This window comes from Anomaloglossus baeobatrachus, chromosome 4, assembly GCF_048569485.1.
Source record: "Anomaloglossus baeobatrachus isolate aAnoBae1 chromosome 4, aAnoBae1.hap1, whole genome shotgun sequence".
NCBI lineage: Eukaryota > Metazoa > Chordata > Amphibia > Anura > Aromobatidae > Anomaloglossus > Anomaloglossus baeobatrachus.
Window position 1 is genome coordinate 675,671,872 of NC_134356.1, and position 19,408 is coordinate 675,691,279.

The 19,408-nt window shown below is 50.9% G+C and overlaps 1 protein-coding gene across 1 annotated transcript in view; it reads right to left on the bottom strand.

Annotated features, from left to right (window-relative positions):
* Positions 1–992: 992 nt before the first annotated feature.
* The window catches only part of LOC142302110 (NXPE family member 3-like), a 40,673-nt gene continuing 22,257 nt past the window's right edge, over positions 993–19,408 (bottom strand). The window contains exons 4-5 of the mRNA XM_075343196.1: positions 8,418–8,633; positions 993–1,645 (exon numbers count right to left, since the gene is read on the bottom strand). Coding sequence (XP_075199311.1) covers positions 1,113–1,645; positions 8,418–8,633 — 749 coding nt within the window. The 3' untranslated portion in view covers positions 993–1,112. The remainder of the gene's footprint in view (positions 1,646–8,417; positions 8,634–19,408) is intronic.

The window sequence follows — 19,408 nt, forward strand, 5'->3', positions numbered from 1 at the left end:
TGGGGGACACAGTCAAAAGGCCATCAAGAACTTTTTTATTAATTATGCCATCATCAAAGGCCTTATTTACCAGCAGATATAATTCAACAGAAAATCGGGATAATGGATTGGTATCCATTATCCAAAAAAAAGTCCTTTTAATGCGCAGTACAAGATAGTGCTCGTACATTATACCCAGCTCATGATTATGGAGACAGACATGGCGATTCCAAATATAATATTTTTACCCCCTTGGCTGCTAGTGTTTATTTATAGGGAAAAAAGGCTACTTGGGTACACATTGGCCATTTTCACTGAGGAGTGTACTCACTTTTGTTGCTAGCAGTTCTGACATTAATGGCTGTGTGTTGGATTATTTAGAAGGCACCAAATATACACTGTTATACAAGCTGCACACTGATACTGTATCACAGGGTCAGATCTGCAGTTTTGAAAAGATACAGTGGGTACAAAAAGTATTCAGACCCCTTTAAATTTTTCACTCTTTGTTTCATTGCAGCCATTTGGTAAATTCAAAAAAGTTATTTTTTTTCTCATTAATGCACCCCATCTTGTCAGAAAAAAAAAACAAATGTAGAAAATAACTTCAGAACAACTCTTTGACCATTCTTGACTGGCCCAGCCAGAGCCATGACCTAAACCCAATAGAGCATTTCTGAGAGACCTGAAAATGGCGTCCACCAATATTCACCATCCAACCTGACGGAACTGGAGAGGATCTGCAAGGAAGAATGGCCGAGAATCCCCAAATCCAGGATCCCAAGAAGACTCATGGCTGTACTAGCTCAAAAGGAGGTGGGCTTCTACTCAATACTGAGCAAAGCGGTTGATTACGTATGACCATGTGATATTTCAGTTTTTCTTGTTTAATAAATTTGCAAAAATTTCTACATTTATAGTTTTTTTTCTGACAAGATGGAGGATGGGTGCAGACTGTACATTAATGAGAAAAAAAAATGAACTTTTTTGAATTTACCAAATGGCTGCAATGAAACAAAGAGTGAAAATTTGAAAGGGGTCTGATTACTTTCCGTACCCACTGGATAATAAAATATTTACAAAAATGTGAGGGGTGTACTTGCTTTTGGGATTTACGGTAAGTGTTCTGACCATCATTTTGGACATATATAAGACAACATAAGGTCCACCTCGTTCTTGATGACCGGGGGTCCTGGGTGGATATTGTCGGGAAGATAGTGGCAGGATGTCATGTCCCAGACATCCAGGATTATCACCCTCATTCCCTTGAAGGCCGCCCTCAGTAAAATGTCCAGCTGAAGAGACAACCAGTCACTGCCGTATATCGACTTATAACCAGTGTTGGCTGATTTGATGATCACCGTTGTTTCAGGGCTTCGAAAAAGTAGAGATGTGATTGCCCGACGGACTCTCTCCAGCCTTTCTAGATAAATCCTCACAGGGTAAGTGGTAAAGTGGGCCCATAGGGTGAGAACGATCACAGTGTGGGGCCCTCCTCCGATCCCAGCCAAGTCGGCCGCTTCATAGTGAAGGTCGGACATCATGGACTTGGAGGTCCTTATAGGTAATCCATGAGCTCGCCATCGCATGACCAGACCAGCAGTGGCATCTACAGCTATCAGAGGTCCTGACTTGTAACTAACATGCAGGTCTATCATCTTGAGACCTGCAAAATAAGAATATTGAATATCAGTTTTTACATAGGAATATTACATATAATAAATAATCTTATAAACCAGATAGTGATATTTAGTTGACATTCCTATTAGTTATTATGTTCGTTTAGCAACTCACAAACGATAAAGGTAGCACATTAAAAAACTGCAATTAACTTTGCAGGTTCCTGTACAGACTAGAGATCCCAACCCTACAGTCCCTAGTGGTTCCTGTGGTAGTTGGAATAGCCCAGACCATAGAGTAGATGATGACAGCTCAGACATATTATGCCTGGTCGGCCATCGAGTGCTTCACTTTCCTCCTAAAGAACCGGAGGGCCGAGCAAAGTGCAAATTACCTACAAAAAGGAAGGTGTGCTGAAGGATAAAGGGATCCCAGAAGGAGTAAGACTAACAACAAAATACCAGCACAACAACAGAAGATAGGTGGAGAGTGGAGAACATAAACAGCAGAGAGATACTGGTAGCTGGTCTTTCAAAGACTGGCAGAAACTAACACCAATATGGCTGGACTTCAATGAGAAAATCACAATGAGAATATCACTAGCAGGAAATACCCTGAAAGGTGATTGGACAGGCAATCAAGTAAATAACTACACCTGTCACCCTAATAGAGCTAAAGCAAGGATAACAGAAACTAAACACTCAAAGGAAAGGTGTATGTACAGTGGTTCAGTGGACAGAGAAGCCAACCACAGAGTCAAGGTTTCAAATGAAGGTGCATGACAGTACACCCCTTCTTTGAGGTGCCACTGGACCCACAGAGATCCCCAACCACTGACACAGCTGCAGAACTCTCTCACTAGTTGATCCACATGCAAATCTCTTGCATCAACCAAAGAATTATCAAAAACCCTCCATTTAACAAGATATTTCAGGGGATGTCTGACACGTCTAGAACCCAAAAGGCGTTCCAACTCATACTCCTTGTCCTCCTCCAAGTCAACTTCAATGATATCCTGACGACCGAGCATCCTCTCAAACTTTTGAAGAGAGGAATTGAAGAAATTATTAATCCTCCACGTAACCGGGAGTTGGAGCTTGACCACAGGATCAATTATCTTAATTACCTTGTACAAATGGACAAATTTAGAAGCAAATTTCGTTGATTGAACTTTTAGATGTAGATTTTTTGAGGATAGCCACACAAAATCTCCTACCCTAAAGAGAGAAGCCCTCCTACATCTGCGGTTTGCAATTCTCTTGGTCCAATCGTAAATTATCAAAAGACCTTTTTAAATTTCTCTACAAACCTTAATCAACCGAAAAGAATATCTTTCCTCCTCTGGGACTGCAAAGCAGGAACAGCACGTAGCTTAACGACTTGAGAGATAAACAATGTAGCTAAACCCTAAAGCTGGGTTCACACTAAGCGACAGCGACAACGACGTCGCTGTTACGTCACCATTTTCTGTGACGTAACAGCGACCTTGTAAGTCGCTGTTATGATCGCTGCTTAGCTGTCAAACACAGCGACGCAGCAGCGATCATAACGTCGCTACATGTGCAGAGAGCAGGGAGCCGCGCTTAGCGCTGGCTCCTTGCTCTCCTAGGTACAGTGCACATCGGGTTAATTAACCCGATGTGTACTGCAGCTACATGTCACAGTGCAGAGAGCAGGGAGCCGCGCACACTGCTTAGCGCTGGCTCCTTGCTCTCCTTGCTACAGTATACATCGGGTTAATTACCCGATGCGTACTGCAGCCACATGTCACAGTGCAGGAGCCGGCACTGGCAGCAAGAGCGGAGGCTGGTAACGAAGGTAAATATCGGGTAACCAGGGAAAGGTCTTCCCTTGGTTACCCGATGTTTACGCTGGTCACAGCTTACCGCAGCTGCCAGACACCGGCTCCTGCTCCCTGCTCGCTTCATTTCGTCGCTCTCTCGCTGTCACACACACCACCGTCTTCCAACCTTCCTGTTTCTGTGCCCGGGCCACGTACCCGGACACGGCCAGTCAGTTCCTCCACTACCACTTCCCTGACTCAACTCCAAAACTCAACTGCCTTCCTTTTCCCGCCTCCAGGACTGTGAACTCCTCGGTGGGTGGAGCCAACCACCTGGCTCCGCCCCACCTGGTGTGGACATCAGCCCCTGGAGGAAGGCAACAAGGATTTTGTGTCTGACCTTGCTGTTCCTAATCGGGGTGTAGGGTGTGTTGTTGCAGTACCTGTGACGTCCTGGCTTGACCAGGGCGCTACACGAGCAGCCTGACTAACAGCAAGGCGTTACAGATGACAGAATCTAGTGCCCAAACGAATAATATTATATCTTTCAAGAAAGGTATCCAGGCCTCAATTAAATGTTAGTAGTGAATCAACCAGTATAACATTATGTGGCAGAGAGTTCCATAGTCTCACTGCTCTTACAGTAAAGAATCTGCATCTGTGATTATGATTAAACTTCCTAACCGTAGTGGATTCCCTCTTGTCCTTGTTCCAGGCCTAAGTGTACAAAGAACATTATATAGATCTCTGTGCTGTCCCCTCATATACAGTATTTGTACACTGAAATATGATCACCCCTGAGCCTTTGTTTTTCCAAACTGAATAACCCCAATAACCTGTCTTCTGCAATCCCCCCTTAGTTGCTCTTCTCTGCACCCGCTCTAGTTCAGCTACTGTATGTCCTTATACACCGGAGACCAAAATTGTACCCAGTAGTCTAAGGGGCCCTATGCACACTACGACATCGCAAGTCGATGCTGTGATGCCGTGCGCGATAGTCCCCGCCCCCGTCGCAGCTGCGATATCATGGTGAAAGCTGCCGTAGCGAACATTATCGCTACGGCAGCTTCACATGCACTCACCTGCCTTGCGACGTCGCTCTGGCCGGCGAACCGCCTCCTTATTAAGGGGGCGGGTCGTGTGGCGTCACAGCGACGTCATACGGCTGGCGGCCAATAGAAGCGGAGGGGCGGAGATGAGCGGGACGTAAACATCCCGCCCACCTCCTTCCTTCCGCAATCCGCATAGCCGGCCGGGACGCAAGTAGGAGCTGTTCCTCGTTCCTGCGGCTTCACACACAGCGATGTGTGCTGCCGCAGGAACGAGGAACAACATCGTAACATCGTTATTTCCCAATTAATAGAAATGACCGACGCTACACCAATGATACGATTACGACGCTTTTGCGCTCATTAATTGTATCATAAAGGATTTACACACTACGATGTTGACAGCGACGCCGGATGTGCGTCACTTTCAATTTGACCCCACCGACATCGCACCTGCGATGTCATAGTGTGCAAAGGGCCCCTAAGTGTGGCCACACTAGTGCCTTGTAAAGAGAACTATGTTTTTCTCACGAGCATTTCTGCCTCTTTTAATGCATCCCATTATTTTATTAGCCTTGGCAGCAGCTGCCTGACACTGGTCAGTGAAGTTGAGTTTCACATCCACCCATACACCCAAGTCTTTTGTAGTGATAGTTTACCTAGTGTTTTATAATTAGTTATGCATTTAATTCCCTCTGCCCAAGTGTCTGTGTAGTGCCCCACAGGGCAGATCAAATTTAACCTACTTGTCGCCGGGTGGTCGACTGTAGAGGTCACGGGCGGCCTAGCCCGGCTCAGTTGCCCCGAGGCATTCAGATAACGGCAGGGTAGAGATGATGGAGGTAGTAGGGAGGTGTTTGTCGTGACGCCACCTGTGGTATGCAGCCAGGGAATGGGTCACCACTGCTGTCCTCCGGGGCAGATGGTAGTAGCAGCCAGGGATGGTATCGCTCTCCACATGTAGAGCGGGTCCCGGGGAGGATGATGAGGGGACTAGTAATGGCGGCAGGGAGTGGCAGTACGGGTAATAAAGAGTCAGAGTCTATGACTGCAATTCCAGGTTGTTTACTCACTTTTGAACGATGCCGCTCATCCAGGTAATACCAGTCACTTGCTATGATGAGCTCCGTCGAAACCGAATCCCTTTAGAGGTCAGTCCGGTTTGATGTTCGGTGGGTTTCTCCATGTAACGCCTGTCTGTGGATCCCCTGGCTTAAAGCTATGAGGGGACCCTGTGTTTCACAAGATGTAGTAGAGATGCCCTGGCCTATCAGGTCGTCACAGGGTATTGTGCAATCTGCCCTTCTGCACAGTATCCATCTCCTCCTTGGTTACAGGTCCCTGACCTTTGGTGTTGCCAAGAACAAGCTAATCAAAATCCTAGGAACACTCTGCACCACACCCACCAGACACACCAGTGGACGGCATGAGTGGAATAGGGTCGCCCACTTGGGGGGTTGGTTAAAGGGGGGTCAGGAGTGTCAGGAGTAGGCCAGTGTAGTGTTGGAGATGAAAGTGAGAGGAGGTCAGGAGCTGGGCTCCTTGGAGCTACTAGGTGGCAGACGTTGGTCTGGGCCTGGTAGGAGCTGGACCCCGGTCGCAGGGGATTGGGACAAGGGGCACGGACTGTCGAGGAGGACAGCGGGCGGCCTTGTACCATCACTGGGTAGGGGCCAGGGCATGACGGGGTACGTGGACCCTAGGTCAGGGAGTAGCTTCAGGCGTCCTGACAATTTACCCGACGAGAACGGAGCCTTCAAGATCCATTCTCCACCCGCTCCAAAATCGGGGTACTAGCGCAATGAGGGGGATAGGACTTTCCCACTACATGGTCCAGAAAATCCCAAGCGTGAACCCTGAGAGCAAGCTCACCCAGTTAGCCTTACCGGTGAGCAGGACCCGATTAGTTTTACACTAGAGGGACCAACCAGAAGACTAGGTGTCAAGGCAAAGGTCACAGACTAACAGGCAACACCAATGGGCACGGGATCCAGGCGTGCTCCCTTCTCAGCGGCAGCAGTGTCCAGAACTTTGGTTTACTACACTTGTCGGTGTCAGCGTTGTTGGACTGAGTGAGTACACAAGTGACCCTTAATGTCTCAACCTAGCTGCCCACACCATCGCCACTGGGAACTCCTAATCGCAGCAGTGGTACTCCATCTTACCACGCACCATGGGTGGCGTCACGAACTTTAACCAAACAGCCCAGTGTAAATACTCTTCCCCCCTTTTTATTCGAGTGGCCGCACGACCCCCGGGTCCGGAGACCCCTCAAGCCACCACAGATCTGGGTCCGGCTGCCGGCATGGGGGCGGTACATACTCTTGTCCCTATATGCAGGTGACACGGTTCCGATGTGGGTTCCGGCTTGATGCGAGACCCCAGATTCTATATAGCACTTTGCTGTCGGGCACTGTGTGGTCAAGGAAGCTTAAAACTTTCCCCGTCCAGGCAGATTCGGAAAAACCAACGTGAATTATGATCTTCCCTAGGGTCCTGCCACCCTGTGTGGCGTCAATTCCGTGGGTAGCAGAAATCCCTCTCCCCGCGGCAATCGTTGGGAACTTCTCCTCCTTCCCACTGGAGCACCTGTAGATGCGACTGCTCCCTTCCTCTCCTGCTGGAGAAATCTTCCAGACTGCCTGCCTGAGTGTGGCTGGCTCACTAGTTTTGTTAACTGTTGTGTTGGCTCCTGACTCCCCCTACTGGGTGCACCTCCAACCTCCCAGGTCCTAAGCTAGTGGGACTGGGGCCCCTGTTGAGTGCATCCTGTAAATGCTTCCTCTGTTGGCAAACCCCTTGATTACCCGACCCTAGCCCAGTCCCCAGTGGGAACAGGGCAACCTGGTGTGTATTGAGTGTGTAATGTGGTGAAACCGGGACTGACCTCCTCAGGAACCGGGTTTAGCATTACACCCAATGTTGGGTGCAATACTCTGTGGTGTCTGAAGCCTCAGGGGCGCCACACATGACTTTACATTTATCCACTTTAAACTTCAATTGCCTTTTCTCAGCCCAACCTCTAGCTTACATAAATTTCTGTAATATTAAATTATCCTCCTCTGTATTAACTACCTTGCATACTTTAGTATCATCTTCAAATATTGAATTTTTTTGTCTGCATGCAACAAGGTCATTAATAAATATGTTAAAAAGAAGAGGGCCCAATACTGATCCTTGTGGTAACCACTATTGACTGTGACCCAGTCCAAGTGTGTTCCTTTAATAATGACCCTTTATTTCCTATCACTGAGCCAGTTCTTAATCCACTTACACATATTTTCCCCTACTCCCTTTATTCTCATTTTATTTATCAGACTTTTGTGTGGCACTGTATCAAACGTCTTTGAAAAATCCATATAGACAACATCCACTGCATTTCCATGGTCTAGACTGGAACTTACCACCTCATAGAAGCTGATCAGATGAGTGTGACAGCACCGATACCTCATAAACCCATGCTGATACTGGGTCATGAGGTTATTCTTCTTGAGATACTCCAGGATGGTATCTCTTAGGAAACCCTCTAGGATTTTACCCACAGTAGACGTTAAACTTACCGGACTATAAAAGGCTCAAATTTTGTCCCCTTTTTGAATAATGGCACCACATTTGCTACGCAACTCAAGACAACTCAAGGGTTTGATGCATGACAATGTTCCTTGGTGATTTTGCTGTCTTCAGTCTGAATCTAGAATGTGCACATTACAATATCAAAAAGGAAAACTATTCCAAGAACAAAGGTGTCCAAAATTTTGACTTGTAATGTATCCTCTAACTGTTGGGTAGGTAATTAAATCTTGGTTGCAAGGGATTTAAATGGAATCTGTTACTATGTAATTTGAGAGCACCATGATGTAGGGGCAGAGATCCTGATTCCAGTAATATGTCACTTATTAGGATGTGTTTTGATATGTCAATACGGTGTTTTATCAGCAGGTGAGATTTTACGTCGAAAAAAATATCTAATTTCATGAACTTCTTACTCGGAATAAATTTCTCCAGATATTCAAACCACTGACGTAGAGTTGAGTCTCCAAACATGTAGATGTTTTTCGACTTCAGGCAGGCGAGAGCATCCGCAGGCAGAGGAAAATGACGCCCCAAGCAAGAAAGTGATGTCCATCGATCACCATAATAGAACCCTGAAGGCTGCGGAGAGTCTTGGCCAGGTCTGCAGACCGAGAGGTTGGAGGTGAGTCCTACAAGACAGTGGGACAGAAAAAAAGGAAAGATTATTGAAATGATTACTGTAAAAGACTGACACATACGAAATAATATCCAGAGAGTCTCATATACAGTTAGGTCCAGAAATATTTGGACAGTGACACAATTTTCGCGAGTTGGGCTCTGCATGCCACCACATTGGATTTGAAATGAAACCTCTACAACAGAATTCAAGTGCAGATTGTAACGTTTAATTTGAAGGTTTGAACAAAAATATCTGATAGAAATTGTAGGAATTGTCACATTTCTTTACAAACACTCCACATTTTAGGAGGTCAAAAGTAATTGGACAAATAAACCAAACCCAAACTAAATATTTTTATTTTCAATATTTTGTTGCGAATCCTTTGGAGGCAATCACTGCCTTAAGTCTGGAACCCATGGACATCACCAAACGCTGGGTTTCCTCCTTCTTAATGCTTTGCCAGGTCTTTACAGCCGCAGCCTTCAGGTCTTGCTTGTTTGTGGGTCTTTCCGTCTTAAGTCTGGATTTGAGCAAGTGAAATGCATGCTCAATTGGGTTAAGATCTGGTGATTGACTTGGCCATTGCAGAATGTTCCACTTTTTTGCACTCATGAACTCCTGGGTAGCTTTGGCTGTATGCTTGGGGTCATTGTCCATCTGTACTATGAAGCGCCGTCCGATCAACTTTGCGGCATTTGGCTGAATCTGGGCTGAAAGTATATCCCGGTACACTTCAGAATTCATCCGGCTACTCTTGTCTGCTGTTATGTCATCAATAAACACAAGTGACCCAGTGCCATTGAAAGCCATGCATGCCCATGCCATCACGTTGCCTCCACCATGTTTTACAGAGGATGTGGTGTGCCTTGGATCATGTGCCGTTCCCTTTCTTCTACAAACTTTTTTCTTCCCATCATTCTGGTACAGGTTGATCTTTGTCTCATCTGTCCATAGAATACTTTTCCAGAACTGAGCTGGCTTCATGTGGTGTTTTTCAGCAAATTTAACTCTGGCCTGTCTATTTTTGGAATTGATGAATGGTTTGCATCTAGATGTGAACCCTTTGTATTTACTTTCATGGAATCTTCTCTTTACTGTTGACTTAGAGACAGATACACCTACTTCACTGAGAGTGTTCTGGACTTCAGTTGATGTTGTGAACGGGTTCTTCTTCACCAAAGAAAGTATGCGGCGATCATCCACCACTGTTGTCATCCGTGGACGCCCAGGCCTTTTTGAGTTCCCAAGCTCACCAGTCAATTCCTTTTTTCTCAGAATGTACCCGACTGTTGATTTTGCTACTCCAAGCATGTCTGCTATCTCTCTGATGGATTTTTTCTTTTTTTTCAGCCTCAGGATGTTCTGCTTCACCTCAATTGAGAGTTCCTTAGACCGCATGTTGTCTGGTCACAGCAACAACTTCCAAATGCAAAACCACACACCTGTAATCAACCCCAGACCTTTTAACTACTTCATTGATTACAGGTTAACGAGGGAGACGCCTTCAGAGTTAATTGCAGCCCTTAGAGTCCCTTGTCCAATTACTTTTGGTCCCTTGAAAAAGAGGAGGCTATGCATTACAGAGCTATGATTCCTAAACCCTTTCTCTGATTTGGATGTGAAAACTCTCATATTGCAGCTGGGAGTGTGCACTTTCAGCCCATATTATATATATAATTGTATTTCTGAACATGTTTTTGTAAACAGCTAAAATAACAAAACTTGTGTCACTGTCCAAATATTTCTGGACCTAACTGTATCAACTTCACGATGTATGTTGAGCATCACCAGTTATCACACGGTGCAGAGTCTATGGCAATTATGTAATTGTCGCGGGCGGGGAGGACGCCGCCGCTGCGCTCGCTAACGCTCGGGTCCGGCACTGCTGCGGCTGCTGCTCGGTGGCTCGAGCGGTGGGCCGGATCCGGGGACTCGAGCAGCGCTTCTCGCCCGTGAGTGAAAAGGGTGGTTGGTTTGTTTGGGGATTTAGTCCGTGACGCCACCCACGGGTTGTGGTGAAGATGGGCACCACCGCTGCTGGTGACGGGGATCCCGGGAGTGACAGTAGGGAGCAGCTGGGATGTTGTTTTCCCCCTCCGTGGGTAGGGATCGGTGGTCCCGGGGCCCGGTGGTGTGACGGGGAGGCAGGGTTGGTGAGGTGCAGGGTTGCAGGGACAGCGCGGCGCGGTGCCGGATGGCACGGGTGTACTCACTCAGTAAGAGATGCACAAAGTCCTCGGTAAACCAAACGGCTGGATGGATGGGTCTCGCAGCCGGCTGCAGTGTCTCTCCCCGGACAGGTGATGGCGGCTGTCTTTCCCTGCACCTTTGTGTACTGTTTGACTACGATAGGTCCCCAACGGTAGTCCACTCCCTGGTGTATGGATGCCGGAGGAGCCCGTTTGCCCGCAGGCGCTGGCCCTTGGGTCTCTAGCCTTAGGCGGTAGCTGTATACCCTCACGGTGCGGACGGTTGCCTTCTAACGGGTCTTTGGCTGTTAGGAAACCCCTGGGGTTCCTGTCACACTTGGATTTTACTGTTGACGGCGACTCCAAGCCTAGTCGGGGTCCGATGGCCCTGCCTGTGTGTGCTGGCTTCACTTCGCTCCCCGGTCGGTACCGGTGGGCCACCGCCCATCCCTGGTCCTACGGTTCCGCGTTGATTCACCACTCCTGCAGACGGCCACCACCGTCTGCCAACCTTGTTGTCAGTGCCTGGGCCACAAACCCAGACACTCTCCACTTTACTCCTCTCACGTCCGCCTCCTGGACTGAACTCCTCCAAACTCTAACTGACTGCTTTTCCCGCCTCCAGGCCTGTGAACTCCTTGGTGGGCAGGGCCAACCACTTGGCTCCGCCCTACCTGGTGTGGATATCAGACCCTGGAGGGAGGAAACAAGGATTTTGTGTTTGGCTAATGTTACTGTCTAGTGGGGGTGGGGGTGTGTGTGTGTTACCTGTGACGACCTGGCTAGTCCAGGGCGCCACATAATTAGAGGCGCAGATTATTATTATTATTATTATTATTTATAGCGCACCATTGATTCCATGGTGCTGTACATGAGAAGCGGGTTACATATAGAATACATACACAAGTAACAATAGACAGACTAGTACAGAGGGAACAGGGCCCTGCCCTTGCAGGTTTACATTCTATAGGATTTGTGGAGACGAGACAGTAGGTGGGGTGGGGGTCGGGCAGCAGCTCGACACGGTGGTCAGGCGGCAGCTCCGCTCGGTGGTCGGGCGACAGCTCCGCACGGTGGTGAAGCAGTGAGGTCATTGTAGATTATAGGCATTTCTGAACAGATGGGTTTTCAGGTTCCGTTTGAAGTTTGCAAGGGTAGCAGATAGTCTGACCTGTTGAGGCAGCGAGTTCCAGAAGACTGGCTGCTCATGACCAGCTGAGGGAGGATTCTCCAGTCGTGATGTCTGTGTTACCAAACCCTTCACATATGTAAATAAACACACGGACCGCATGCGACTTGGTTCAAATGGCCACAGCAGCCTTTTTATTGCCTAGTATCTACATACTAAAACCTTGGGGACGCCGTCCAACCAACAACATAAAGGTAACAATAGACAATACAATTCAACATGACCCCCCAGGGGCAGGCCCAGTCCATGAACTACTACTCCCCCTATCCCTGGCCACAACACACCGACCCAGGGATGAGGTACCAATCACCCACGGATTGATACCCCACACGTTAGCAGAACCCCATGCCTGCAACATCCTGGAATCGAGAGCCACCATACCAAGACGATGACTCCCAGTCCAGTTACCAATCACTTCCAAACCTCTGGACCAGACCTACCCCCCGCCACAGGACAGACCACGTGACACCTTACGTGGCCTGGAGCCGCCACACACCAAAAGCTCGCACCACACCATCCTGCAAGCCCAACGCCCATAAAACCGAACCAATGTAGTTGAGATGCACACCATCCCCCCTCAAAGACTGCCAATTTGGCAACTCCAACTCCCTGTGCCTCACCACAATCCCACCATTCCTGGTCACAAACCGCGCCACCATCTGGTTCACCTGAGCCCTGGCCTTGTTAACCTTGTTAACCGACCGAGCCCCCCTCCACGAAAACCTGGCCACTATGTAGGACCACACAACAATCAATCCCGGGTACTGCTTCCACAATTGCAGCAAGTCAATTTTGATATCCCGTATTAAATCCCGCGATGCCCAAACACCCAAATCATTACCTCCCACATTTAAACCAGCACATCCGGAGGTTGTTCCATCTTACAATAAAACCGAAATTCCGGGACCACCCTGCACCACTCCATGCCCCGGACGCCGATCCACCGAACTGCCGCCTGCGCACGATCCAGACCCAGCTGCTGACAGTTCGGGAGAGTCTCAGCCCGACGGGCACCCCAAAAGACGAAGGAATGCCCCAAAATCCATATCGGGCACACCCCTACAACAAAGTAAAACAAAACAAAACAAGATTATAACATCAATAAAACAAAAAACTCATTATTTTCATCTTTTTTTTTTTATATATATATATATATATATATACATATATACATACACACTTATTCAAAACCGTCAATCCACATTCACCTAACCCCAAGCTACCGTATTGTGACAACAACTGCGGTCGCACATACCGCCGAAAACAACAGGATTCCCACCTGCCAATACGCTTCACCACCTCATCTCCAACCCCCTGTCGCGGTCGGAGGAGGGGACGCTGCTCTCTCCCACTGCTCGGGTCCGGCCGCTGCTGCTGCGGCTGCCGCTGCTCGAGCGGTGGGCCAGATCCCGGGGACTCGAGCGGCGTTCCTCGCCCGTCAGTGAAAAGGGAGATTGTTTGGATGGTGGGGGATTTGGTGATTGTCCGTGACGCCACCCACGGTTGTGGTGAAGTTGGTGACACCACCACTGCTCTGGACGGGGATCCCGGGAGCGGTGACAGGGAGCAGCTTTGTTGTTAATTCTCCCCTCCGTGGGTAGGGGGCTTGGTTGTCCCGGGGCCCGGTGATGGGGTAGGGATGGATGGCAGGCGGGCTACGGGGCAGCGCTGTGCCGCACGGCACAGTGGTACTCACTCAGCCAATGATGAGGACACAGTTCTCGGTAAAACACACGGCTGGATGGACGGGTCCCACTGACGGCTGCGGTGTTGTTGCTCCCGGCAGGTTGATGGTGACTGCCTTTCCCTGCACCTATGTACGGTAAATGGTTTCAATGGATTCCCACCGGTAACCTGCTCCCCAGCTTGGATATGGGCTGGAGGAGCCCCTTTTGCCCGCAAGCTCTGGCCCTGGGAACTTTAGCCTTGGCGGTGACTGTGTTTCCCTCTCTCGGTTGGACTGTTGCCTTCTGTCGGGACTTGGCTGCTGGGAAACCCAGGAGGTTCCCTTCGCTAACGAATTTGGCAAATTCACGGCAACTCCTAGCCTTGCCGGGGTCCGTAAGCCCCTGCCAGATGGTGCTGACTCCACTACCACTTCACTTCCTCTCACTTCCACTCTCAAACTGATCTGATCTGTCTAACTTTCCCGCCTCCAGGACTGGTGTACTCCTCGGTGGGCGGGGCCAACCACCTGGCCCACCCCCCTGGTGTGAACGTCAGCCCCTGGAGGAAGGCAACAAGGGTTTTAGTCTGACTTCGGTGTACCTGACCGGGAGTGTGGGGTGTGTAGGTGTTGTTCTCTGTGGCCCCTGGCTTGTCCAGGGCACCACACCCCCACCTAGAGGCTTCCGTAGCTGCACCAATCCGAAAGGAATGCGACCCGAAACACTCCAGGTGCTCCCCCACCCCACGTAAACTCTTCTGCAAAACCGCCACAAACTGATATCTCGACAAGAAAGAGCCATCCATATGCCGCAAAAACGGTCCCGGTAGGCCCCCCCCTCACGGCCAAAACTCTCTACACTAAATGCACCGGGCACAATTCCTCCCCTGGAACTGCGTATAACACAACCAACCTACCGCGACCCAACTGATCCGTTTTTGACCGGCGAATCCGGCACTCCACCTGTCTACTGCCCACACGCACTTCCTCGAGCATCAGACCACCACCCGTCACCCTGGACGGGCTTACCAGCTCTCCGATACGAAAAGCCCCATAAAAGGCAAGGCTGAAAGCCGTCGTAAACAAAACCGTCTCATAAGCCGATGCACAAATGCCACTCTGACCACCCACCAACCTTCTCAACAAACCAAACGATATAGGTCGCCTCTCATCCCTTTCCCCGTACACCGCGATGAAAACCCTTCAAAGCCTGCCGAACCTGAAAATCCTGTGAAACATCCCGCTCCCCTCTCATCTATAACCAAAACACAACCGCCGCCACCCGATGAGCCACGGCTGACGCCGATCGTCCAGCCGAGAAATCATTACTCACCATCGTCAATAACGCCACCAAATGATCCACCCTCTCCCCCTCAAACATTGATTCTAACAACTCCTCCCATTCAGCCCACACCTTGGCGTAACTTCACCAAGTCACCTGGGTCACCAAATTCCAGATCAAGTCCGGGATCACAGCCTCACCAGATTCCACAATTCCTCTGGACACTCCACTCCGACCTCGTCGACCCATGGCAACAGTGCCCGAAACCTGCTGAACTGAAAACGAGACAAAGCGTCAGCCACCCCATTGTCAACTTCTGGAACATGCTTTACCACCACCTGTACATTCTGCTGCAGACATCTCAACACCAAATGCCGCAAATACACCACTACCGGCTCTGATTTTGCAGACAAATTGTTAATGGAATGCACCACTGCCTGGTTATCACAATGGAAACACACCTTCCTCCCGGAAAACTGTGACCCCCATAACTCAACCGCCACTACGATGGGAAACAATTCTAGCAGAGCCAAATTCCTAACCAGCCCGTTCTCACGCCACGCCTCTGGCCATTCACCCGCACACCAGTGACCCAGAAAGACCGCCCCAAACCCAGCCGACCCAGCCGCATCTGTGTACAGCTGCAACGCCCCGTTAGACGCCACCTTCTCCATCACCAATGCCCGGCCATTAAAACACTGCAAGAAAATATCCCATACCAGAAGATCTTTCTGAATTGAACTAGTCATTCGCACAAAATGAGCCGGTGTCTTCACACCTGCTGTAGCCGTCGCCAACCGTCTCGCAAATACTCTCCCCATCAGCATAATCTTGCAAGCGAAATTCAATTTACCCAGCAAGGACTGCACCACTTTAAGCCACACCTTCTTTGCCGCTTTCACCCCTTCCACCGCAGCCCTCAAATCACGAACCTTCTCCTCCGGCAACCTACATTCCATAGCAATGGAATCAATCTCAATCCCTAGAAAATGCATCACCGGCGCCGGGCCTACCGCCTTGTCCGGTGCCACAGGAATTCCGAAGCAGCTCGCAACTTTTTGCAACGAAAATAGCAACCTCGCACAAACCATCGAACCCGCCGGCCCAACACAAAATAAATCGTCCAAATAATGAATAATGGACGTAAGCCCGGACACATCCCGCACTACCCACTTTACAAACGAACTAAACGCTTCAAAATATGAACACGAAATCGAACAGCCCATTGGCAAACAGCGATCAACATTATAACTGCCATCCCACCAGCAACCTAACAAATGCTGACTATCCGGATGAATCGGTAACAACCGAAACGCCGCATCCACATCTGCCTTCGCCATCAATGCTCCCCGACCCGCTGCCGTGACCAAGTCCAACGCCTTGTCAAACGACACATAATACACCGCCGACAGTTCTGGTGCAATGCCATCATTCACCGACACCCCCTCCGGGTAAGATAAATGATGAATGAGCCAAAATTTGTTCCGCTCCTTCTTCGGCACAACCCCCAGCGGCGAAACCACCAAATCTAAACACAGCGGGGCGTCATAAGGGCCCCCCATCCTTCCCAGCTCCACCTACTTTTCTAGCTTCTCAACTACCACCTCCGCATGTTCCCTAGCAGAACGCAAATTTTGATACGGCGGAACCGATGAACTAACAACCGACGGGATACGAAAATCGTCAGAAAAACCAAGCCATAACGACGCTGCCGACTCACCATCCGGATACCTATTTAAAAATGGATCCATCACTTCTACCTTCACCGGCGTCCTCCCTCTTACCAGCCCCGTCACCAGCTTTTCCTTTCCCTTTCTTAAAGCATTTGGACAGACTGTGTCCCCCTCCACATCCCGAGCATTCATGCTTAAAGCGACAGGCAGCTCCAAACCTGCACTGCCCCTCATTGTACTGACAACAGAAACCTTTCTTCTGGCTTGCCGGTCCCCCGACACCCCCCCGAAAGGGCAGAGTCGGCGCCGACATCAGCTGCATCCATAAGGAGATATCCTTATGGTCCCACCGCATACCCGGCCGCAACGCCTTCCTCTGCCTAAATTGCTCGTCATAGCGCAGCCACGCCAACCCGCCGTAAACCCGATAGGCCTCTCCTACCGCATCCCTATAGCCAAACAAACCTGAACAATGCTCCGGCTCCTTTTCCCCAATAACACTTGCCAATATCACAAACGCCTGCAGGCAGTTCGCAAAAATCCGAGGAATAAGCCTATAACAGCGTTTTTCCTCCTCATCCTCCTTCTTGGAGTCGCTCGGCTTGACCCTATCTAGATTAAATTTTTCCAGGGGCAGCAGCGAAAATATCTCCACATATTCCCCTTTCCAAATCTTGTCCCTCACCTCCTTTTTTTAAATGTGCCCCCAAGGGGCCCTCAAAACATACATATACTGTACCTCGCTTTTTGCCCTATCATCTAACCGTACAACTTCGTCCTCCTTCTCTTTCTCCTTCGCGCCCCCGGCCACACTCAACCCCGCCGTACCCTGACCCGCCGTCCCCACCCACGCTGCTGCCGGTGCCTGCGCCCCCCCACTGCACCGGAAGCCGCTGCCAACCCCTGCAACAGCCCCAACAATTGGCTCCACACTGCCGATCCCCCGGGCACTGCCGTATCTGCAGCCACCCTCCCCCAGAACACCCCGCCTGCACAAACCCTGCCGACACCGCAGCTATCTCACCCAACCGCGGCTCGCCGTCCCCCGGAACTGCCGCCTCGCTGTCCTCTGTCTTCCATCCGTCTGAATTGTCTGACAGCCCGATGTCCTCTTCCTCCTCCTCGCCGCCGTCCTCCTCTTTCATCTGAGATCCAGGAGGCACCTCAGCAGCACTTCCCCCACCACGGCCACCCGTCCGGGCCGCTGCGTGGGCAAAGTCATCTACGACCCGTCTCTTGTCCCGCGGTGACAGCCCAGGAGACCGTCCTGTCCCCCGTGCCGACACCTCGGGTCTCGACCTCTTCCGACTGCGCCCTCCCCCTTGCCGATTGCCAGGGGGCTCTGCACGCAACCGCACAGACGCCCGGCTCTGGGTCCCAGCCGTCGCCACCTCCGGCCCTCCAGGGCCACCGCAGGCCTCCTGCCACCGGGTCCTCCCTCCCCCAAGGGAGACCGCTGCTACCGGGGGCTGCACAGCAGATCTGAGTGACTGGGCGGTCGCCGCAGAGCTCCCGCTGTCACTCCCACTCACCGCCACACCAGGGTCTGGCACCCCCGACCTCCTCCTGGCATCGGACCTCCCGCCGTCTGCAGCCCCGCGGTCCCCCCGCTGACTGCAGGGGGATATGCTGGCCTCCCTCTGTGGCGCCCTGGACAAGCCAGGGGCCACAGAGAACAACACCCACACACCCCACACTCCCAGCAGGCACACCGAAGTCAGAACACAAAACCCTTATTGCCTTCCTCCAGGGGCTGATGTCCACACCAGGGGGTGGGCCAGGCGGTTGGCCCCGCCCACCGAGGAGTTCACAGTCCTGGAGGCGGGAAAACAGGCAGTTTAGTTTTGGAGGTGAAAGTGGAAGGAAGTGAAGTGGTAGTGGAGCAACTAACTGACAGCGTCCGGGTGTGTGGCCCGGGCGGTACAGCAAGGTTGGCAGACGGTGGTGACCGTCTGCAGGAGTGACCGATTGGAGTCTACCGTAAGGACCGTGGACGAGCGGTGGTACACAAAGAGAAGTCAGCACCATCTGGCAGGGGCTTACGGACCCCGGCAAGGCTAGGAGTCGCCGTGAATTTGCCAAATTCGTTAGTGAAGGGAACCTCCTGGGTTTCCCAACAGCCAAGTCCCGACAGAAGGCAACAGTCCAACCAAGTGAGGGAGACACCGCCACCGCCAAGGCAACCGTTTCTCAGGGCCAGCGCCAGGGGGCAAAAGAGGCTCCTCCGGCCTATATCCAAGCCGGGGAGCGGGTTACCGGTGGGAACCCATTGGAAATATCTACTGTATCTAGGTGCAGGGAAAGGCAGTCACCATCAACCTGCCGGGAGCAGAAACCACCTCAGCCGTCAGTGGGACCCGTCCATCCAGCCGTGTGTTTTACCGAGAACTGTGTCCTCATCATTGGCTGAGTGAGTACCACCGTGCCGGGCGGCACAGCGCTGCCCCCGCGACCCTGCACCTCACCAGGCCCTGTAACCCGCCTGCCATCCATCCCTACCCCATCACCAGGCCCCGGGACAACCAACCCCCTACCCACGGAGGGGAGAACTAACATCCAGGCTGCTCCCCGTCATCGCTTCCGGGATCCCCGTCCAGAGCAGCGGTGGTGTCACCAATCTCACCACAACCGTGGGTGGCGTCACGGACAATAATCAAAACCCCCACAATCAAAATCCCCCTTTTCACTCACGGGCGAGGAGCGCCACTCGAGTCCCCGGGATCCGGCCCACCACTCGAGCCACCACCGAGCAGCAGCGGCAGCCGCAGGAGCAGCAGCGGCCGGAC